Here is a 24,668-nt window from a genome sequence, read left to right as displayed (position 1 = left end):
CCTACGGAGCTGTGAGGGGAACGGCACCTCCTTACCTTTAGGCTCTGATCAGACCCTACACCCAAACGAGGGCACTACGTTCATCCACCTCTGGCCTGCTGGCTCCCCTACCTCTACGGAAGCACAGTTCCCGCTCAGCCCAGTCAAAGCTATTCGCTGCTCTGGCACCCCAATGGTGGAACAAGCTCCCCCACGATGCCAGGTCAGCGGAGTCACTGACCACCTTCCGGAGACACTTGAAACCCTACCTCTTTAAGGAATACCTGGAATAGTATAAAGTAATCATTCTACCCCCCCCTCCCCCATCCCCCCCCATAACAATTATAATAATAATAATAAAAAATAAAATAAAAAGTGGTTATCCCACTGGCTATCATAAGTTGAATGCACCAATTTGTAAGTCGCTCTGGATAAGAGCGTCTGCTAAATGATGTAAATGTAAATGGTAAAATAGCTGCGATAACAGCAACTCATTGAAAGAAGTCACTTGTTGTTGGATGCTGTTCACCCCCTTTGTTAATACACTCCCACTGGAACCTGCAAGCAAGAATGAGGAACAGCGTGGGTACTTTATATGCACATACAGTAGACAGAGTAAATTAAAGATGTCACTATTAATGCACAGTGACATACTGTATGTTAATACAGTAGGTTTGGTGCTATATTTTCAGAGCACAATTAGTTGAACACGGTACACTATAACACACTTACTCCTCCTTGTAAAGCATTGGTTTCTTCAGGCAGTACGTATTTGGTATTGTCCTCTCAATGTTATTATCTATCCACTAAAGGTTTAAATTAGAAGTGAGAAAGAAGTGGACTGATTTGCCTGTGATGGAACTAATGATCCCTCGAGAGAGAAGCCATTAACAGGTAATTATGCGTCCCCTGAAACAACACTTTTTTACAGCTATTTCAGGATCTAGAGAAGTAAGAAGATAGAAGCACAGAAACATGATGTTAAAGGATTTCTCTCATACAAGAATACTGATGGGTTGAATAGAGTAGAATAAAATGACATTTCCTCAAGGTATTTTTTGAAATAAATGCTACAATTCAATATATATTTGGGAATTGAATCAAAACAGCAGTTTATCGTCACCATAAACAACATATGACACCAGTCAAAACTGTTTGTTTCTTCTACTGTAATTGAAGATGCACTGGGTCATGGTTGAAGAAGTCGCTACGCATTATTCTGTGGATGTGAGTGTTGTTTCATCATTGCTCTACGTGTGCTATCCCCTTGTCTAATGGGAGGATTGCACATTCCAAACAGGTGATATACAGAATGTGGAACCTTGTGAGTGGAGACACGTTTCATTTCCATTGTTCTGTAGCCTTGTCACTGTTTTACTCTCTCAACCGTAACACTGAGAAAGATCCTGCTTCATTTCTCCCACTGTTCTAAAGTTAAATCAAAATCAACCTGAAAATAATAGTCCCATTTGAATGACAATAAGACTCTCGCCTCACGTCAAGTATGTGCTGCTGCCGGGAAGCATTGTAATAACAGTCACAAAGACAAGGCTGTCACGGACGTATGGACCATCACTCTTGGGCATTGGAATGATACACAGGCAGGACATGCCACCGCCATGCTGGGATCTCTGTGTTAAGTCATAGCCTTCCGCTCCGGCAGATTTAATGCAGAGACGTAATCAGGACTCTAGGGAACCAAGGCAGGGTGGCTGGGGCTGCATACGGCTGAGGCTACTCGGACTTAGGGCAGCTGGGGTTTAGCACTGGGGTTAGGGCTAGAGCTGGGGGTAGGGGTAGAGCTGGGGGTAGGACTAGAGGGTAGGGCTGGAGCTGGGGGTAGGGCTGGAGCTGGGGGTAGGACTAGAGCTGGGGGTAGGGCTGGAGCTGGGGGTAGGACTAGAGCTGGGGGTAGGGCTGGAGCTGGGGGTAGGACTAGAGCTGGGGGTAGGGCTGGAGCTGGGGGTAGGACTAGAGCTGGGGGTAGGGCTAGAGCTGGGGGTAGGGCTAGAGCTGGGGGTAGGGCTAGAGCTGGGGGTAGGGCTAGAGCTGGGGGTAGGACTAGAGCTGGGGGTAGGGCTAGAGCTGGGGGTAGGACTAGAGCTGGGGGTAGGACTAGAGCTGGGGGTAGGACTAGAGCTGGGGGTAGGGCTAGAGCTGGGGGTAGGGCTAGAGCTGGGGGTAGGACTAGAGCTGGGGGTAGGGCTAGAGCTGGGGGTAGGGCTAGAGCTGGGGTTAGGGCTAGAGTTGGGGGTAGGGCTAGAGCTGGGGGTAGGGCTAGAGCTGGGGGTAGGGCTAGAGCTGGGGGTAGGGCTAGAGCTGGGGTTAGGGCTAGAGCTGGGGTTAGGACTAGAGCTGGGGGTAGGGCTAGAGCTGGGGGTAGGACTAGACCTGGGGGTAGGGCTAGAGCTGGGGGTAGGGCTAGAGCTGGGGGTAGGGATAGAGCTGGGGGTAGGACTAGAGCTGGGGGTAGGGCTAGAGCTGGGGGTAGGGATAGAGCTGGGGGTAGGACTAGAGCTGGGGGTAGGGCTAGAGCTGGGGGTAGGGCTAGAGCTGGGGGTAGGGCTAGAGCTGGGGGTAGGGCTAGAGCTGGGGGTAGGACTAGAGCTGGGGGTAGGGCTAGAGCTGGGGGTAGGGCTAGAGCTGGGGGTAGGACTAGAGCTGGGGGTAGGGCTAGAGCTTGGGGTAGGGCTAGAGCTGGGGGTAGGGCTAGAGCTGGGGGTAGGGCTAGAGCTTGGGGTAGGGCTAGAGCTGGGGGTAGGGCTAGAGCTGGGGGTAGGGCTAGAGCTGGGGGTAGGACTAGAGCTGGGGGTAGGGCTAGAGCTGGGGGTAGGGCTAGAGCTGGGGGTAGGGCTAGAGCTGGGGGTAGGGCTAGAGCTGGGGGTAGGGCTAGAGCTGGGGGTAGGGCTAGAGCTGGGGGTAGGGCTAGAGCTGGGGGTAGGACTAGAGCTGGGGGTAGGACTAGAGGGTAGGGCTAGAGCTGGGGGTAGGACTAGAGCTGGGGGTAGGACTAGAGCTGGGGGTAGGACTAGAGCTGGGGGTAGGACTAGAGCTGGGGGTAGGACTAGAGCTGGGGGTAGGGCTAGAGCTGGGGGTAGGACTAGAGCTGGGGGTAGGGCTAGAGCTGGGGGTAGGACTAGAGCTGGGGGTAGGACTAGAGCTGGGGGTAGGACTAGAGGGTAGGGCTAGAGCTGGGGGTAGGGCTAGAGCTGGGGGTAGGGCTAGAGCTGGGGGTAGGACTAGAGCTGGGGGTAGGACTAGAGGGTAGGGCTAGAGCTGGGGGTAGGACTAGAGCTGGGGGTAGGACTAGAGCTGGGGGTAGGGCTAGAGCTGGGGGTAGGGCTAGAGCTGGGGGTAGGGCTAGAGCTGGGGGTAGGGCTAGAGCTGGGGGTAGGACTGAAGTGTGGGGCTGTGGCAGGGGCTAGAGGGCTGCAGGATGATTGACCTCCGCCTGTTGCAGCATGGATAAATAGTCAATGGCTTCCAAATGCTTTTATATCATGTAGCCATTGAAATACAGTATACCACAGTACCACAAATTCGCCACAGTTTGGCATTGATTGAAGCACTTTATTCAAATTCAATTTCAGAGTACTGCTGATACAATGTGACAAGTTCAGAATGCTGCAGACAATTTCAGAGTTCTGCTGAAGACAGTGTGACAAGTTCAGAATGCTGCAGACAATTTCAGACTTCTGCTGAAGACAGTGTGACAGCTTACTTTCTGCCTATTGTTAATTGTTCCGAAATACAGTTACTGTATTACTCATGAAGATATTAACTTAGTCTTTACAATAATGGATGGCCGTTTGCCAATGGCATCAGGTTTTTTTGTGTTTTGGAAGCTTCATTTTGTCGTACTGCAGTTGGCTATAGTTTCATGAAACAAACAACCTTTTGAAGTTACTGTAAAGACTCACCGTGTCAGTTACTGTAAAGACTCACCGCGTAAGTTACTGTAAAGACTCACCGCGTAAGTTACTGTAAAGACTCACCATGTCAGTTACTGTAAAGACTCACCGTGTAAGTTACTGTAAAGACTCACTGTGTCAGTTACTGTAAAGACTCACTGTGTCAGTTACTGTAAAGACTCACCGTGTCAGTTACTGTAAAGACTCACCATGTCAGTTACTGTAAAGACTCACCATGTCAGTTACTGTAAAGACTCCCCATGTCAGTTACTGTAAAGACTCCCCATGTCAGTTACTGTAAAGACTCCCCATGTCAGTTACTGTAAAGACTCACCATGTCAGTTACTGTAAAGACTCACCATGTCAGTTACTGTAAAGACTCACCATGTCAGTTACTGTAAATACTCACCATGTCAGTTACTGTAAAGACTCCCCATGTCATTGCCTGACCCGAGTCTGAAGGAAGAACTGTTCACGTATATCCGTCCTGTCTGTGCATAACCTGGAAGCATAAACAACCTGTTTGATCTCATCTAGAGGTCGCCCAATACATCGTCACAGAGGGGAAACATGTTTGTATTTGCCCTCTGTTGATTGTTATTGATTAGCGTGAAATGAGCCCACACATCCACTGCCTGCTGTAAGCAGTGAACCCTGTCACCTGTCAGATACAGCAGTTTACTCTCTTCCAAGGACACACACACACACAATGCTGAGTCTTATTGTGGAAAGTCTTATTCAAAACACAATCACAGAGGTCATTTACTCAGTATGTGGTTTTTTTGGTGGGCCAATATTATTTTTGTTTTAGATTTTTAATATGCAGAGTGGGTTTTGGGACAGATGGTGTGTCCTGGTTGAGAGACTGTGCTGTTTATGAGGAGACCCAGGCCCAGGAAGAAGGGTTTATGAGGTGTTAGACACCAGTGATTAAATAGCCGTGTCGAGGGACACACACCCACAGGGCCTCACCGCACCGCCAACATTCTCCACCCTGGAGCCGGAGAATGGAGAATGACTAGGGAACAGGGGACAATGACATCAGCAGTCTTCAAAAACATAGGTAGTGTTTTTTAAGATTGTTTGGATTCCACTTTTGTTGAATACAATACAGTACTGTAACAGGTACTGTAATAGATACTTGACCAACCTTGACAAAGGGCAGGACTGTCTAATTCAGCCCTTATCCCAGGTCTGAATCAGTCTCTGCTGATAGCTAGAACCAGCATGAGAACCAGCAGTGTTGCCCAATGCAGTAGCGTAGGGTCTGATGAGCAAGCGGAAATATTCCTGTTGCTGTGGACAGAGATACGTGTGTCAAGGGTCATCCGTTTCACCTCAGTGTTGGTCATAGTCAGACACTTTGAGTAGGAGTTTGGTGCAGAGAGCAGACTCCTTGATCTCTGTACTGTAATTGAGATGCAGCTAGAATACAGCTCTGTACTGTAATTGAGATGCAGCTATAATACAGCTCTGTACTGTAATTGAGATGCAGCTATAATACAGCTCTGTACTGTAATTGAGATGTATCTATAATACAGCTCTGTACTGTAATTGAGATGCAGCTAGAATACAGCTCTGTACTGTAATTGAGATGCAGCTATAATACAGCTCTGTACTGTAATTGAGATGCAGCTAGAATACAGCTCTGTACTGTAATTGAGATGCAGCTAGAATACAGCTCTGTACTGTAATTGAGATGCAGCTAGAATACAGCTCTGTACTGTAATTGAGATACAGCTAGAATACAGCATTTATATAAAATGAAAAACTATTTTAATGCAGACAGTAATGACTGTTGCCATGGAAAATAATTTGATCATGGAGTTCTCTGCCCCTTTTTATTTCTGCGGCCAGACCTTCTGTACAGGCTATGATTAGACTAATTTGGTAGCAGACTTGTGACTGAACTACAGTTTTTATATGCAGCAGTGATGACATCCTTTGTTATTCATTTAGAAAACCCATCATTAACAGCTGATTCATCATCAAAGTGGACTTTGTATGTGACATCGAAGACACTAAAGGGAAGTGACACTTTGCCTTAATAAAAATTGGAACTAAGATATGTTTTGTTAACGCAGCGCTGAATCAAGTGAGGGCATGGCCCCCCTTTTTATACATCTCACCTCTGCAGTCTGACAGCCAATGGACATTAACATTTGGACATGCAGGTTACATCCAAATGTCAATGTCCATTGGCTGTCAGACTGCCGGTTAGTCACCTTAGTCTTTCTTCCTCCAGTAGCTAGTTAAGACGTTGGCTTCTTCCTCCAGTAGCTAGTTAAGACGTTGGCTTCTTCCTCCAGTAGCTAGTTAAGACGTTGGCTTCTTCCTCCAGTAGCTAGTTAAGACGTTGGCTTCTTCCTCCAGTAGCTAGTTAAGACGTTGGCTTCTTCCTCCAGTAGCTAGTTAAGACGTTGGCTTCTTCCTCCAGTAGCTAGTTAAGACGTTGGCTTCTTCCTCCAGTAGCTAGTTAAGACGTTGGCTATGAGGCCTGGCAGCGTTGTGGAGGAGCCAGGGGAGGAGGGTGACTTTGGCTTCAGAGCCAGTGACACGTCAGCTTTTGATCTGGAGGCAAGGGCATCTGAACACCACCAGAGGTGACAGAGGTGACAGGTGTCATTTGATCGATACACACGGATACTCTAGGTTTATTTTTTTCCCTCCAAATAATAAATATATAGTTATGTTCATCAAATCTTTGCTTCTAGAATGGTGTAATGTATTGTACTGTTATAGCCTAGCTAATAATAATCATCTGTAAATATTCTTGCCCATGTATTTGTCTAATCCGAACTACCCAATTATTTCCCACAATGAGCAAATATAGTCTGCACGATATGTTTGATTTGGAACGTACTGCTTTGAATTTGAAGGCACTTTAGTTGATCCGAGTTTAAAAGTAAAGTCATGTCCGCTGTATGACAGGTAGTGTGTGAATTATTTACTGCTAGCATTAGCACATTACAGCTTCCTTTTTAATCATGTTTACAGCTAGATTAATCCCCAGTACTGCTGTTTGCATCCATTAGTTAGACCTGCTGGTTTCCCACTGGTAATCTGCCTGCAGACAGCTGCAGGGAGAGGGACAGAGAGAGAGAGGGAGTGGAAGAGAGAATTGGAGAGAGGGAGAAAGATTGAGAGAGCGAAACGGGGAGAGAGAGAGAGAGAGAGATGACTCAGGACAGGGAGAGAGAGTAGGCAGCAAACTAGGCTGGACTCTGCTGCAGCATTTGATCTCCTCTGTTTAATTTCATGTTTAATCTTCAATGTTTTCACACATTATTCCATCCAAACCGTAACACTTTTTTTCATGACCTTGGTGGCAACGGTTTGCATTTCACTATATGAATACAAAACAAGTGAGACCGGAAATGTCGTTTGAAGCTCAGAAAGCCTCGATCCTCAGCAATCCTGAAACTATTTTCCCATTTCCCAATTACGTTTTGCCCTGTTTGTCAGGTTCTGTGACTATCCCTGCATGTCGGTGCAATCAGCAGGCACGTGTGCTCTGGAGGGATTCTAAATATTCTGTCATTACCTTAAAGGACTGCTCCATGCTTTGAAGAGAAATGGATTATAGATTACATGATGCATAAAACAGAATGTACATATGAGTTCAGAAGCATAGCGATAAGGCCAGGCTCTTTGATAGGGTAGTCCTGGTGAGATTAGCTAGTAAAATACAGAAACTCTGAGCAGTAACAGTACTCTCTTGATGACTATTATGATATTCTTTATCAAATATCCTGGACATTATTTCTACCATAAGTCAGACTGTAGGTTGGCAAATTAAGTCTACAGTGATTTGTACACAGTTTAGCGTTTTTCGTCATGATTCTTGTTCTGGAGGCAGCGCTGCGGAGTGGTCACTAGCTAGCACAGCCACATAAAATCTGATTCTAACCCTAACCACACTGCTAACCCTAATGCCCAACCCTAACCTTAAACTAAGACCAAAAAGCTAATATTTGTTTTCATGCATTTTTACATTATAGCCAATTTTGACTTTGCAACCGGCCCATCAAGCGGAAATCGCTCAGTTCTGCCTCCAGGTCGTTTCATGACGATAACCGTCAACCTGCGATTTGCACTGTATTTATTTCCTCGACAGGGAATGCAGGTGAACAGGGTTGAAAGAAGATAATATTACTGCCAGCTACCCATTTAACACACAGCTCATGTAAAATGGCACATTTTCTGTTTTTTGTGGTGCAACATGTAACTGTGTTCATCAAAGTGGCACATGAAAGGAAATGAGTAAATAATCGTGTCTGTCATCACGGTGAACACTCCTGTCAGTAGCATTCTCTATCCTAACCAGAGGTCCATGTTTAATAATCAGGCCTTCAATGTCCTGTGGCTACACATTTGTCGGTGGTGGATGTTAGAGAAAACAGAAAGTGTTGTTCATTTCCTGATAGGTATGTTCATCTATTTCAACCACCTGATGCTTGTAGGATGTTTGCCATGTTAGTTGGTAATATCTCCTATTGTCTGTCAGCTGTTCATAGAGATGATCAAGGTCATTAACATAATCTTAGTTCTCTCTCGATCACAGTCTCTCACTCTCTCTCTCTCTCTCTCTCGAACAGTCTCTCTCTCTCTCGAACAGTCTCTCTCTCTCTCGAACAGTCTCTCTCTCTCTCGATCACAGTCTCTCTCTCTCGATCACAGTCTCTCTCTCTCGATCACAGTTCTCTCTCTCTCTCTCTCTCTCGATCACAGTTCTCTCTCTCTCTCTCTCGATCACAGTTCTTTCTCTCTCTCGATCACAGTTCTCTCTCTCTAGATCACAGTTCTCTCTCTCTCTCTCGATCACAGTTCTCTCTCTCTCTCTCTCTTGATCACAGTTCTCTCTCTCTCTCTCTTGATCACAGTTCTCTCTCTCTCTCGATCACAGTTCTCTCTCTCTCTCTCGATCACAGTCTCTCTCTCTCTCTCTCTCTCGATCACAGTTCTCTCTCTCTCTCTCTCTCGATCACAGTTCTCTCTCTCTCTCTCTCGATCACAGTTCTCTCTCTCTCTCTCTCTCGATCACAGTTCTCTCTCTCGATCACAGTTCTCTCTCTCTCTCTCTCGATCACAGTTCTCTCTCTCTCTCTCGATCACAGTTCTCTCTCTCTCTCGATCACAGTTCTCTCTCTCTCGATCACAGTTCACTAATTTGACGATTAGTTGATTATTTGAATCAGCTGTGTAGTGTTAGGGTAAAAACCAAAACGTGCTCCCCTTGGGGTGCCGAGGACCGAGTTTGGGAAACCCTGCGGCATAGACACTCCTTAAATTTTCTCAGAGATGGAGTGCCATCTAGTGGTCGTAGTATGCTATGCTGCCAGCCTGCCAGGATCAGCTTATTGATGCAGTCCTCATACCATTTTATTTATTCATAGGGAATGCAGAATAAAGATGGAGACTGACTCAGATATCCAAAAACAGTTTATAGAAATAAATTGCATCTGGTCTACTTATGAAAAAGCTCTCTCTCTCTCTTCTTCTCTTACTTTATTCTCACTCCTTTGGTGTGCTGAAGTATTTGAGGCTGAGGTAGGAAAGTCCAATTCCATTTGGATGTTATAAAAAGTAAAATTTCTCTCTCTGGAGATGGCCTTTGTTCACTCTGTAGGAATATTTGTCATATATTTAAATGTTCATAGAATATGGGCTATAAATAAATCAGAGTGATGTATAGAGTTCTGTAGTGCCCAAAAGCCAGTTCTACCATTTTTAAGTAGTCAACTGGGTGGGACTTCCTATGGGTTAAGGAAGGATCACATAATCCCATCCCGGTTATCAGGAGGGATCAGCCAATGAATTATAATCGTGATCTAACATTCCATAACTGCAGGTGGTAGTAAATTGCCAACTATGGCTTTATACCTGTTCAAACAACACTCTCTAGGTGGCAGTATACTGTACACTCTTTTAGTTTGTTTACCAACTCATAGAAGTAGTAGAAGAAGAAAATGGACTACTTCAAAATGAAGATAGCCAACACAGCCCCTCACCAACACAGCCTCTCACCAACACAGCCCCTCACCAACACAGCTCCTTGCCAACACACCCCCTCACCAATAGAGCCCCCTCACCCACACTCCCCCTCACCAAGACAGGCCCCTCACCCACACAGCCCCTCGCCAACACAGCGCCTCACCCACACAGCCCCTTCACCAAGAGAGCGCCCTCACCCACACACCCCCTCACCAAGACAGCCCCCTCACCCCCACAGCCCCTCGCCAACACAGCCCCTCGCCAAGACAGCCCCCTCACCCCCACAGCCCCTCACCCCCACAGCCCCTCACCCCCACAACCCCTCGCCAACACAGCCCCTCACCAACACAGCCTCCCAGTAGTTCTCTAGCTGCACAGTACAGTACATTCAGTTCATTAGATCATCTGTCACAAGGGAATCATGGGCCACTCAATATGGGGGACGTGTCAGTGGTGTGTCCATGTAATCTCTGTGTTTGTTCAAAGTGGGATCACATGGGATCGCGCCGTTGTAACTCATTTAGCTATAATATACAGATATACTGTATATACAGATATTAGTATGTTGCTTGGTGTTTATGACTATCTATTGTACAGTGGGTGTGACCCAAATGGTAACCTAATCCCTATGGAGTGAATTACTTTCTGGTCAAATGTGGTGCACATTTGAGGCTGAGGTAGAAAAGTCCAATTCCATGTTATAAAAAGTAAAATGTCTCTCTCTGGAGATGTCCTTTGTTCACTCTGTAGGAATATTTGTTATATATTTAAATGTTCATAGAATATGGGCTATAAATAAATCAGAGTGATGTATAGAGTTCTGTAGTGCCCCAAAGCCAGTTCTACCATTTTTAAGTAGTCAACTGGGTGAGACTTCCTATGGGTTAAGGAAGGATCACATAATTCCTTCCCGGTTATCAGGAGGGATCAGCCAATGAATTATAATCGTGATCTAACATTCCATAACTGCAGGTGGTAGTAAATTGCCAACTATGGCTTTATACCTGTTCAAACAACACTCTCTAGGTGGCAGTATACTGTACACCCTTTCAGTTTGTTTACCAACTAATAGAAGTAGTAGAAGAAGAAAATGGACTACTTCAAAATGAAGATAGCCTCACTGGCACTGCCGTATGCAAACAGACGCTATAATGGGACAGATACGACGTTGCGATCGCTATACATCTCTATAAAATAAATACATATTTAATGTGTTCAGTTATTTTTGTTATGAAACTGAATTTTGTGAATATATCACCCCTGAAATCAATGAGAATATCTAACTACACTAAAAGCCAGTTAAATCTGGAGCCCTGTCATAGTTTCATGTCTATGCCATTAAACTCCCATTAAACACGTCATGCTTTTATTTTACAGGAACATAAAGCTAAAACCCTCTGTAATACAGACGGGACTAAATTAATCTCTTATCTCCTGTTTCAACCTTCCATCCACCAACACAGCCCCTCACCCACACAGCCCCTCACCCACACAGCCCCTCACCCACACAGCCCCTCACCAACACAGCCCCTCACCCACACAGACCCTCACCCACACAGCCCCACACCAACACAGCCCCTCACCAACACAGCCCCTCACCCACACAGCCCCTCACCCACACAGCCCCTCACCCACACAGCCCCTCACCCACACAGCCCCTCACCCACACAGACCCTCACCCACACAGCCCCTCACCAACACAGCCCCACACCAACACAGCCCCTCGCCAACACAGCCCCTCACCCACACAGCCCCTCACCCACACAGCCCCTCGCCAACACAGCCCCTCGCCAACACAGCCCCTCGCCAACACAGCCCCTCGCCAACACAGCCTCTCACCAACACAGCCTCTCGCCAACACAGCCTCTCACCAACACAGCCCCTCACCAACACAGCCCCTCACCCACACACCCCCTCACCAATAGAGCCCACTCACCCACACTCCCCCTCACCAAGACAGCCCCCTCACCCACACAGCCCCTCGCCAACACAGCCCCCTCACCAAGAGAGCACCCTCACCCACACACCCCCTCACCAAGACAGCCCCCTCACCCCCACAGCCCCCTCACCCCCACAGCCCCTCGCCAACACAGCCCCTCACCAACACAGCCTCCCAGTAGTTCTCTAGCTGCACAGTACAGTACATTCAGTTCATTAGATCATCTGTCACAAGGGAATCATGGGCCACTCAATATGGGGGACGTGTCAGTGGTGTGCCCATGTAATCTCTGTGTTTTTTCAAAGTGGGATCACATGGGATCGCGCCGTTGTAACTCATTTAGCTATAATATACAGATATACTGTATATACAGATATTAGTATGTTGCTTGGTGTTTATGACTATGTATTGTACAGTGGGTGTGACCCAAATGGTAACCTAATCCCTATGAAGTGAATTACTTTCTGGTCAAATGTGGTGCACTATATAGGGAATAGGGTACGATTTGGGACATATCCTGGTGCAGTCAGTTGTATGGTTTAGTTAAACATGGCCAGTGATTGTGCTCTGAGTGAAGTGCTGAGCCCTCTGGTCAGCAGTATCAGAGCTGCTAAAGTGCTTTGGCATCCGTGTGACAGAATGAACACATCAAAAGCAGTGGCGGGGCCTACAGCAATGACCCCACCGTCAGTGCTGCACCTTTCATGTTCAACTACAGGTTCACTACAATTCAACCTGCAGCCGACATGACAGGGAGAAACAGATAATGGGCACACCCTGACGTTATCAGGTTTCCCTTCAACTTCTGTGAAACATGTAAATCCAAACGTTTTAATACAACATACGGGTTTTTGTATTTGTATTTATTATAGATCCCAATTAGTTCCTGCCAAGGCAGCAGCTACTCTTCCTGGGGTCCAGCAATTTTAAGGCAATTTACATACAGTTAAAACATTACACTTCCCAACACATTACTACACTTTACTACAACATATTTACAATACAAAATCCAAAATGTGTGTGTGTGTGTGTGTGTGGGTCTGTGCCTGTGTGTTTCTCTTCACAGTCTACGTTGTGCCATAAGTTGTAGTTTTATCTGTTTTTAAAAATCTGACTTTACTGCCTGTCTGAGTTACTTGATGTGGAATAATGTTCCATGTAGTCATGGCTCTATGTAGTACTGTGTTCTGGCCTAAGGGACTGTGAAGAGACCTCTGGTGGCATGTCTTGTGGGGTATGCATGGGTGACTGAGCTGTGTGCTAGCCGTTTAAACAGACAGCTCGGTGCTTTCAACATGTCAATACCTCTCACAAATACAAGCAGTGATGAAGTCAATCTCTCCTCCACTTTGAGCCAGGAGAGATTGACATGCATATTATTAATGTTGGCTCTCCGTGTACATTTAAGGGCCAGTTGTGCTGCTCTGTTCTGGGCCAACTGTAATTTACCTATGTCCCTCTTTGTCTGCACTTGACCATATGACTGGACAGTAGTCCAGGTGCCACAAACTAGGGCCTGTAGGACTTGTGTTTGATAGTGATGTTAAGAAAGCATAGCATCGCTTTATTACGAACAGACCTCTCCCCATCTTAGCTACCGTTGCATCAATATGTTTTGACCATGACAGTTTACAATTCAGGGTTACACCAAGCAGTTTAGTCTCCTCAACTTGCTCAATTTCCACATAATTCATTACAAGATTTAGTTGAGGTTTAGGGTTCAGTGAATTATTTGTCCCAAAGACAATGCTTTTAGTTTTTGAAATATTAGGACTAACTTATTTCTTACCACCCATTCTGAAAATGACTGCAGCTCTTTAAGTGTTGCAGTGATTTCACTTGCTGTGGTAGCTGACATGTGTAGTGTTGAGTCATCTGCATACATAGACACACAGGCTTTACTCTGAACCAGTGGCATGTCATTAGTAAAGATTGAAAAAAGTAAGGGGCCTAGACAGCTGCCTTGGGGAATGCCTGACTCTACCTGGACAATGTTTGAGGCTTCCATTAAAGAACACGCTCTGTGTTCTGTTAGACAGGTAACTCTGATCCACAATATAGCAGGGGATGTAAAGCCATAACACATACAAAAATTTAGCAGCAGATTATGATCGATAATGTCAAGAGCTGCACTGAAGTCTAACAAAACAGCTCCCACAATCGTTGTATTATCAATTTCTCTCAGCCAATCATCAGCCATTTGTGTAAGTGATTACATGTTGAATGCCCTTCCCAATAAGCGTGCTGAAAATCTGTTGTTAATTTGTTTACTGTGAAATAGCATTGTATCTGGTCAAACACAATTTTTTCAAAAAGTTTACTAACGGTTGGTAACAGGCTGATTGGTTGGCTGTTTGAGCCAGTAAAAGGTGCTTTGCTATTCTTGGATAGCGGAATGACTTTTGCTTCCCTCCAGGCCTGAGGGCACACTCTTTCCTTTAGGCTTAGATTGAAGAGATTGCAAATTGGAGTGGCAATATCGTCCACTACCATCCTCAGTAATTTTCCATCCAAGTTGTCAGACCCCGGTGGCTTGTCATTGTTGATAGACAACAATACTTTTTTCACCTCTTCCACACTCACTTTACGGAATTCAAAATGACAATGTTTGTCTTTCATAATTTTGTCAGTTATGCATGGATGTGTAGGTTCAGAATTTGTTGTTGGCATGTCATGCCTAACTTTGCTAATCTTGCCAATGATAAAATCATTAAAGTAGTTGGCAGTATCAGTGGGTTTGTGATGAATGAGCCATCTGATTCAATGAATGATGGAGCCGAGTTTGCCTTTTTGCCCAAAATGTTTGTTTCATTGTTCAGTTTCTTCTTCTTTGTGTTCAGTTTAGTCACATGATTCCTCAATTTACAGTACGTTTGCCAATCGGCTGTGCAACCAGACTTATTTGCCATTCCTATTGCCTCATCACTCTCAATTATACAATTTTTCAATTCCTCATCAATCGATGGGGATTTAACAGTTTTTAGAGTGATTTTCTTAATGGGTGCATGCTTATTAGTAACTGGAATGAGCAATTTCATAAACGTGTCAAGTGCAGCGTCTGGTTGCTCCTCATTACACACCACAGACCAGCAAATATTATTTACATAATCAAGATAAGAATCACTACAAAACGTATTGTATGACCTCTTATACACTATTTTAGGCTCAGCCTTTGGAACTTTGGTTTTCCTAGATATGCCTACTATATTATGATCACTACATCAAATGTATGTGGATACTGCTTTAGAGCCATTTTCTGCGGCCTTAGTAAAGATTTGATCAATACATGTGGATGATTTCATTCCTGTGCTATTTGTAAATACCCTGGTAGGTTGACTGATAACCTGAACCAGGTTGCAGGCACTGGTTACAGTTTGAAGCTTTTTCTTGAGTAGGCAGCTTGATGAAAGCCAGTCAATATTTAGGTCACCCAGAAAATATACCTCTCTGTTGATATCACATACATTATCATGCATTTCACACATATTATCCAGATACTGACTTTTAGCACTTGGTGGTCTATAGCAGCTTCCCACAAGAATGGGCTTTTTTTGAGGCAGGTGAACCTGTTGTCGTATTACTTCAACAACATTTGACATGAGATCCTCTCTAAGCTTTACAGGAATATGACTGAATATATAACACAACACCACCCTCATTGGCATTTCTGTATTTTCCATAGATGTTACATTTACGCCATTTAGCAGACGCTCTTATCCAGAGCGACTTACAAATTGGTGCATTCAACTTATGATAGACATAAATATATTTTAAAATACATTTTCCTTTATTATTTTCCCCTAACCACCACCCCTCCCCTAATTGGACTAACCCAATGGAGAACAACACTTAGGCTTCTACTTCCATTTTATACATACTATATACATTTTACGGACACAGTATTTTACAATAGTTATCTTTTGTTTGTTTTTAATACCATCCTTCAGCCACCCTCAACCCCTCCCATCTATCTCTGAAGACCATCCAGTTTTGATTTCTATTTTCCATATATTTTTAACTGTGCTGTTTCACAAAAGTTCTGAACCTTTCTATTCTCGTAGTTTCTACAGGTTGTAAATTAAAGGCTACATATGTTAATGTGGTCTATTTTTAGCACTTTTCTGGGTTCTTGATTGTTTTTAATTGCTTTACTAGGAGGCTTATCAGAAGTAGACATGACAGTGTAGTGGTCCTCTGTAGCTCAGCTGGTAGAGCACGGCGCTTGTAACGCCAAGGTAGTGGGTTCGATCCCCGGGACCACCCATACACAAAAATGTATGCACGCATGACTGTAAGTCGCTTTGGATAAAAGCGTCTGCTAAATGGCATATTATTATTATTATTATATATTTATGTTTGAGCTGATAGTGCAGGGTTAGCTGCACACAGTGGACTTCCTACTAGGGCAAACTGCCTCAGTGTTAACAGTATAACTCAGGTTCATAGGCGCATGATTATTACATACAATAGCTGTAGGATTGACAGAAGTATTCAGGGGAGTTAGAGGGACATAGATCAGGTTACTTACATTATGACTGCGAACGCCCCTGGGACAATGTACATTTGCACAGCACTACGACTACTCAGCGGCACAATGGTAGGGATTATCTGAGCAGGGCTTGGGTCACAGATAAATCATTGTCTCAACGCAGCCTTGAAATGCGCGGACAGGGTCCAGGAACCAAGATGATTTGGATGGACTCCGTTTCCAAAATGGTGTCAAAGTTATCTATAAAAGTTATGCCAACAGAGCTACAGTAGTCTTTTAGCCAGGTGTGTAATGCCAGTAGCCTGCTGAATCTTTCACAGCCGTGGCCCAGAGATGGTACCGGGCCTGAAATTACTGGCCGTTTTTTTGGAATCTTTCAGAGCTTGAATCAGTTCTTTAAAATACATTTTCAGCAGTTCCGAGCTAGTCCTAATGTCGTTTGACCCCACATGGACTACGACAGCATCAGCCCCCAGCAGCTGTCGTAGAACGATAGGAAGCAGTCTTATATCCTGTACTCGTGCTCCTGGGTAACACAGGGTTTTTGCCCCGGGAACCGAGATGTTTCTCACCATAGAGCTGCCAATGATTTACATTTTAGTCATTTAGCAGACGCTCTTATCCAGAGCGACTTACAGTTAGTGAGTGCATACATATTATATATATATTTTTTCATACTGGCCCCCCGCGGGAATCGAACCCACAACCCTGGCGTTGCAAACGCCATGCTCTACCAACATCCCTGCCTGCCATTCCCTCCCCTACCCTGGACGGCGCTGGGCCAATTGTGCGCCGCCCCATGGGTCTCCCGGTCACGGCCGGCTACGACAGAGCCTGGATTCGAACCAGGATCTCTAGTGGCACAGCTAGCACTGCGATGCAGTGCCTTAGACCACTGCGCCACTCGGGAGACCCAATAATGACAGCTTGTGAAATGGCTGAGGAGGTCCGGCCGTTCTTTAGTCTCGAGTGGTTCAGAAGACCCCTCGAGGTTTATGGTGCAAGTCACTAAGCATGTTGTGGTTGCTATATAAATGTGTCTGAGGATGACTCTGGGGGGTGCTGGTCTGGACCATAGAGATATACAATATTATATATCTATGGTCTGGACTAAGCTTTTCTCAACATTAGCCTTTATCCCACGAAATCAGTTCGTTGTAGTGCACAGGTTATTTATCTCCTTGAGCTATGGGTGAAATTGATTTTTTTTAGGCAATGTATCCTCTCGGAATGTACACTGACAATTTGACCATTCTTTTAGCTGCAATATCTGTGTTCAATGTCATGATAAAGTGTCAAGTGTACACTGCAGTCTTTATCCCAATATGATGTAGCCCTCCCTGATGAGTTTGTGGAACATAGCGTCTCATCCCTAAGTCAATATGCTCTTATGGACCATAGAGTCTCATCCCCAAGTCAATGTTCTGTTAAATTTGTCTCTCCTTCCTTCACATGCTCAGGTGATTGACATCAAGGAGAAACTGAAGCTGTTCAAGAAGTTCTGGTCCAACCTGCCTGAGGACGTCTGCCAGCCACACAGGGTGACAGCAGGGAATGCCACCGATGATGACCAGTGTTGGAATGGGCACACCAAGGGCAGGTAAGACTGGACTACAGTAAGTGTTTGCACCCGAACACAGGCTGCTTACCCCGAACACTTGGGTAAACTAGCACTAAATTACTTCCACAATATGTCTGATCCCTGAATTAAGAACCATTCTGATTGTGTATTTTGCACTGGCCCAAATACGACAGCTAGCTATTGGAGAGCCTTGACATTTCTGGCTGTGGCATTGCAAAATAAGTGGAAGACAAACACTGCTATGAACTCCAAAGTCCTCAGAGGAGTTTGGAGATATAAAACCACCCGACCAAACTGAGTCTTAACAGATGCCTTCCCTGGAGAAGCCCTTTAAAGCTGAAATTCGCAGACTGTGGGCAACCCCAGGCCGCCTCACTTCTTCTGTTGTTTTTTCACTTTGAAGGAAAACATTGGGGTTGAGCCCTGAGCCGCCTTGGGCTGGCCTTCTGGACAAGGTGTGTCTTTGCACTAAATCATGCCCAATCGAATGACCCTGCTGGAGCATGGCTCCGGAGCTGGAGAGGAAGGGAAAGTCACTTGCAAGCTACAGCCGCCAGAAACAAACACACAGCAGACGAAGCCAATAAGCTAGCTAACTTGTTTGCAGATAAACTGTCTTGGTAGCAGGGACAATGTTTTCAGAAAATGTTGACAGAATTACTTTTATGACTAACGTAGTAAAGTAACACGTTACTTTTTCAAATTGGGTAATATTATTACGGTTACTTTGTCAAAGAATCCGATCTCGACTTGTTTCCTCATTTTGTTCTCGAGCGGAGAAAGACTGTTTGGAGAAAGCTGCTGTCCATAGAAATGCATAGAGGGCACACCTCTGATCTTTGCCATTGATCGCTTCTGTGATGGCAAAGTCCATAGATGGCTCTCCCTCGTCTATTGGCAAGAGTGCCCTCTATTACATCTCTATGGGTCCTACATGCATTCTATACCAGAACTCACGGCTCGAGAGGAATATTTTCAATGAAAAGATACGAAATCTGCATATATGGCTAATTAAGCAGCCCAAACGATAGCACAGCACTTGTATACTAGCACAGGAAAGCAGCGCCACAGATGAAAGGAGAAACTAGTGATCAAACCTGTGTTTGTAAGTAGCATATGTTTGGTCGAGAGACTCGCCTTGTTCCCTCCAGCAGATTATGTAGATTTCTTTAATGAAAGTAATATAAGTAGTAATATAACGCGTTATTTTCCACACAAAGTTATTGTAAAGTAACACGTTACTTTTGTTAAATGTAACTTAACTAAAGTTACTAATCCCAACACTGCTAGGTAGGAATCAATGCCGTAAATAGGCAGGCAATGTGACCTAGCTAACTATTTTGGTCGATTTAGCAAACAAATCATTATTGAATCACGTGGGCATAACAGAAAATGCATACAGCATTTCTTACCTCTCTTTCAGTGTTGGGGTTTGCACAACCACAACTTGTACAGCCTCAGGTTCCCTCTAAATCAGACCGTCTCCACCAGTATCTCCCTGAAAAATAGATGTTTGTGTGATGTTACTGTACCGGATTTAATAGCTGATGCACTTTTTGGGGTGGTCCTGGGCCTAAAATGCTGTCGACCACCCAGCTAGCTAGCATTATCATCTACAAACCAAACCCACTAATGTTATCATGTCAACAATCTGCATATCAAGCTTTAGCTAGCTAGCTAATGTTAGCTAGTTGAAATAAAGGCATTTGGGCATCTTGTGGGGTTTATGCAGTGTAGCTACATGATGCAGCTATCGTTAGATTTGTTTGAGTACAAAACAGTCAGAATACAGAAGATGTTAGCTAGCTAAGTAGCCATGTTAGCTAGCTTGAACATTGAACACACTAAGGTTAGCAGCTAACTTAGCAAGCAGACTAAAAACACAATCCAACACTTACCTACCAGTCCATGAGAACAGTGGAAATTTCAGCTTCACACTTCCAACCTTTCAATGCTCGCCACCTTTCAAAATTAATTCCAATATTTATCTGGTTTTAGGATTGGTCATGAGCAGTCTTTTTCTCGCATTTTTTTCTCTTTTGGGGTCGATTCAGATCCAAGAACCAAGGATGATGCATCTTTAATGTTGGTTTTAATTTGCTTTGATGTCTTTTTATAACCAGCATGATGCCTCGTTGCTCGAATTAATTGCATTAGCAGCCAAAATGTTTGAAAACTGAAGTTAAATTCTGCTTTGTCCCAAAAGGGGAGACTAATAAACTACTGTTATTCCAAAGTCATAATACAACTTTTACTTTTATGTGCATATTACTTAGTGACCTTGGGACTATAAGGTTCTATCTTCGCAAATCATAGTTCTGAGATATTGAGCATCAAAGTTTTCACATCCCAGATCTCTGAACTGTTTTGTAGTGAATTCTTATTTCATAACCCATTAACGTTCTCACCTTAAAGGTACCTAAAGTGCATAGTATCAAACTCCTGAGATGTTTGTAAATCCGTTTTTTTAGGGGGGTGCAATCGCAGATAGAACCTTATGGCTCTGAAATGTCAATCTGTGTTCAGCCATAAGGTTCTTTCTGACAATTGTTCCGTTTTTAAGACTACTGTAGCTATTTGAATACATAACTGATAGAATAACACTATTTTACCAAGATAGAGTCAGAACACATCATCAAATACATTAAGACATGTATTATGATCATCAGACAAATTACTTTAATCACTGAACAACGATGTGACAACATTTACTTTATGATTTCTGACAGCGTTGTTTTTTTTTTGCTTGCCTGCCGTTACTGCTGCCTAGACTAGCCTAGACCATACTTAGAGGGACATGGCAAAGACGTGTTCGGATTGGTCCGTTGGTATTTGTTCAGGCTTGTAATTGGATTGCAAATAGAACTTTATAGTGCCAAGTTCAAATGGGTTTATGCAGATAGAATTTTCTAGTTTTTCATTTGTTTCACTTAAAATGTTATTTTACGAAAATCGAACTTCACAGACATATGAAGAACCATCTAAAGATAAATTATATGTGACTAACTTATTTTTGACAAAAAAATCAGATATAACCTTATAGTCCCAAGGACTCAACTTGCTGGGTGACTTCACTTGAGTAATATTAATAGCATTGCTCATTTCTGTTTCTCATTCAGTTATTATGAATGTAATATTTAGTTGTGTCCTGTGTGTATGATAATTACATAGAGGTTGCATTTATCCCAGCGTTCTTGAATTGTGATCGCTTCCCTGTCTTTCTTGATATGCCAGGCTGTCAAGCTGCAGAAACATACTTCCCCTACTGGTTTTCCTACGGGTTTGAACACCCAACGGTTGAGATAGAAACATAACTGAAGATGCTGAAGGCACTGTTACCATGTAAACAAGCATCAGTTTTGTTGCCTGACCAATATAACCTGTGATTGGTTGTGTGGGTGTTCCAAATAGATTGTCAGACAGATGTTTAGAAAGCATATTATGTTGTTGTTGTTTTGCATTAGTAAAATGGTAGGAAAACAGATTTTTGTAACAGCTCATGTCTTGTTTGAGAGTTTAGGTTTTTATCAGGTTTTAATTCAAATATGATATACAAACAGTATACCTCTTGGTGTGTTGTTATCCAAAGCTGTCCGACTGTTTCAAAGCAGACAGGTGGATGTGGGGAAACAAAGGTATTGTTGGGTGATGAAGGATAGCATTGCACAGCCTTGGCTTGGTGGCAGTGGCGACTGAGTTGTGAAATTAACAGGAAGTGACCCCCGTAACAATTTCCCTGGAGAAATATCTTCAAAGTATGTCAACACACCCCGAGACGAGTGCCTTTCAAGAGCTCACTCTACTCACCCTGGTCACCCCTGACAGACCTGTGCTATTCCTTCCAGCCTGTCAGAAGGAGAGCAGAGGACAAAAACAACGCTGTAGAGAGTGACGTGGCGGGTTCAGCCTTTGTCTTTGTCCTGTCTTATCCAACTGGAGGGTGCAGAGCCCACAGCCTCTGTTCCGGAGAATTCTGTTTGACAGACACAGCATGCAGGGGAGGCCAGACCAGACTATAATGAGGCTGTCGAGTGTCATTAACTGCTCTGTCATTACTCTCATTCACCCCAAGTCTCTGTGTTGCTCCAATGTTCCACATGAAATGTTCTACTAATTGCCTAACAAATTGGTGTTTGCCTCAGTGTGCATAAGATATGATTTCTTTAAAAAAACTGTTGCATGGGTAACTATGGAAACTCTTTTTAATATGCATGAAATGAAAAGGCATGGTTTTTGTCTGGCCTGACAGGTATTTCCCAGAGGTTCTGAAAGATGGATTGACGAATCAGGTGAATAACCCTGAGGTGGGCGTGGACATCACCAGGCCGGACACGTTCATTCGCCAGCAGATCATGGCTCTGAGAGTGATGACAAACAAGTTAAAAAATGCCTACAATGGTAATGATATCTACTTTCAAGACTCAAGTAAGTAACACTCCACAGTGTTTAAAAAAAAAAAAAAATATATATATATATATATATATATATATATATATATATATATATATATATATATATATATACTGTATATATATTATATTGTTAGAAAAGTAGTCATGCATTGTTTCATAGTATTGAAAAAAAAAAAAAAGGATTTTGTAGTTAAACTTTTTCATGTTTAAACACTGCACTAATTTCTTCTGTATTCATGTTTTCACTTTAACGTTGAAAGTCTGTATTTTATATCAATAGGCCTCTCTTCGTTAGTTCCTCTCTCTGTTAGTTCCTCTCTTTGTTAGTTCCTCTCTCTGTTAGTTCCTCTCTTTGTTAGTTCCTCTCTCTGTTAGTTCCTCTCTTTGTTAGCTCCTCTCTCTGTCAGGTCCTCTCTCTGTCGGTTCTTCTCTCTGTCAGTTCCTCTCTGTTAGTTCCTCTTTCTGTCAGTTCCTCTCTGTCAGTTCATCTTTGTCAGTTCTCCTCTCTCTGTCAGTTCCTATTTCTGTTAGTTCCTCTCTCTTAGTTCCTCTTTGTGTCAGTTCCTCTCTCTGTCAGTTCCTCTCTCTGTCAGTTCTTCTTTCTGTTCGTTCATTTCTCTGTTAGTTAATCTCTCTGTTTGTTCCTCTCTCTGTCAGTTCCTCTCTCTCTGTCAGTTCCTCTCTCTGTCAGTTCCTCTCTGTCAGTTCTCCTCTCTCTGTCAGTTCTTCTTTTTGTTCGTTCCTCTTTCTGTTAGTTCCTCTCTCTGTCAGTTCCTCTCTCTGTCAGTTCCTCTCTCTGTCAGTTCCTCTCTCTGTCAGTTCCTCTCTCTGTTAGTTCTTCTTTCTGTTAGTTCCTCTCTCTGTCTGTTCCTCTCTCTGTATATCTATGGACAGCTCATTGTGCTCTGTGTCTTCTTGTGCTGTTGTCCAGGCGATGAGGGCAGTGGCTCAGGCAGTGGCAGTGGCTGCACGGAGGCCTGCGTCACTGAGTTTGACTTTTCCAGCACCGAGGCTCCGGTAGTGGGAGCAGACCGGAGCGGGAGTGGCCCGGTGGAGGATTCAGCAGCAGCCACACACCCTGCCCCCTCAGCAGCCCTGCCAGCCAGCCTGGCCCTCTCAGCCCTGGCACTGCACAGGCTATGGAGATAATGCTGATGGAACTCACCCAACGTGGACAGTAGGGTCTCTGTTTACGCTGTGTTTTTCTACCCAAGCAGACTGGATCTACAGTCAAGCAGACAGTATTCAGGCAGCCTTGGCCTTTCGGATAGATAGAGGGGTCTACTCTGCTCTGGAAACAGCAGTCATGCATCCTGGTTCCCCTTTCCTCCTCCCAAAGCGTGTCTGGTTGTTGATTCCATCCTTAGGCAGGACTTCACATGACTGCCGTCACTCCAAGATAGAAACAGATGCTCTCCTGTTAAAAATTGTTCAAGAAGCTCTAAATAATTACTTTTGTCTGGCATAAGGCAGATGTTATTAGGTCTCCATGAGAAAAAGCCCTTGCACTTTTGGTCCTTTTTTATTTATTTTTTCAACGCTATAGAAGGTTATTATGTTTTATCACTGTGAGAATGTGGAGAGGTTGCGCCTAGAGGTGACCAGGACTCACAACTAGAACATGTTTACTATGGTATACTGTTTACTGTTATACCATATTATACTATGAGGTGATCTCAGTTGGCAGGTATTTTACTTGTTGACAGGTCAGAAGTGCATTTCTTCATTCATATAACAAACCTCAGACAACCCCAAAATCATATAAAAACTTTGAAACAGTACGGCGGTCACAATAATTGTTGATGTCTACCATGGTTCCTCTCCTTCAAATATTATTGATTACATCTACATTGACAGTAAATGATACAGATGAAACATGTTTGTTGTTAATGTTAATCAGGTAAAGTAAGATATTGTATTACCAGTGTTGGGGAAGCTAATCTGAAAATATAGTTTACCAAGCTACCAATTACTTCAAACTGGAAGAAGTTAAGCTACACTAAAGCTACCCTAATAATAATAAAGCTACTAATACAACAACAACAAAAAATATGTATATACACACACATATATATATATATATATATATATGGTACATTAATATACACTACCGTTCAAAAGTTTGGGGTCACTTAGAAATGTCCCTGTTTTCCATGAAAACATACATGAAATGAGTTTGAATAGGAAATATAGCAAAATGAATAGGAAATGTAGTCATTGACAAGGTTAGAAATAATGATTTTTAATTGAAATAATAATCCTCCATTTGCAGCAATTACAGCCTTGCAGACCTTTGGCATTCTAGTTGTCAATTTGTTGAGGTAATCTGAAGAGATTTCACCCCTTGCTTCCTGAAGCACCT

The 24,668-nt window shown here is 43.8% G+C and overlaps 1 protein-coding gene across 1 annotated transcript in view; it reads left to right on the top strand.

Moving 5' to 3' along the window:
* LOC311129731 (glypican-6-like) overlaps window positions 1–23,455 on the top strand; it is a gene marked incomplete at its 3' end in the record, with an annotated part of 153,811 nt that extends 130,356 nt beyond the window's left edge. The window contains exons 8-10 of the mRNA XM_084162146.1: window positions 17,773–17,912; window positions 22,144–22,319; window positions 23,238–23,455. Coding sequence (XP_084018272.1) covers window positions 17,773–17,912; window positions 22,144–22,319; window positions 23,238–23,455 — 534 coding nt within the window. The remainder of the gene's footprint in view (window positions 1–17,772; window positions 17,913–22,143; window positions 22,320–23,237) is intronic.
* Window positions 23,456–24,668: the final 1,213 nt, after the last annotated feature.

The sequence above is a fragment of the Coregonus lavaretus genome, assembly GCF_964263955.1.
Source record: "Coregonus lavaretus genome assembly, chromosome: 5".
Lineage (NCBI taxonomy): Eukaryota > Metazoa > Chordata > Actinopteri > Salmoniformes > Salmonidae > Coregonus > Coregonus lavaretus.
The sequence above is the reverse complement of the archived record's forward strand: the minus strand, read 5'-3'. Positions and strand labels throughout refer to the sequence as shown.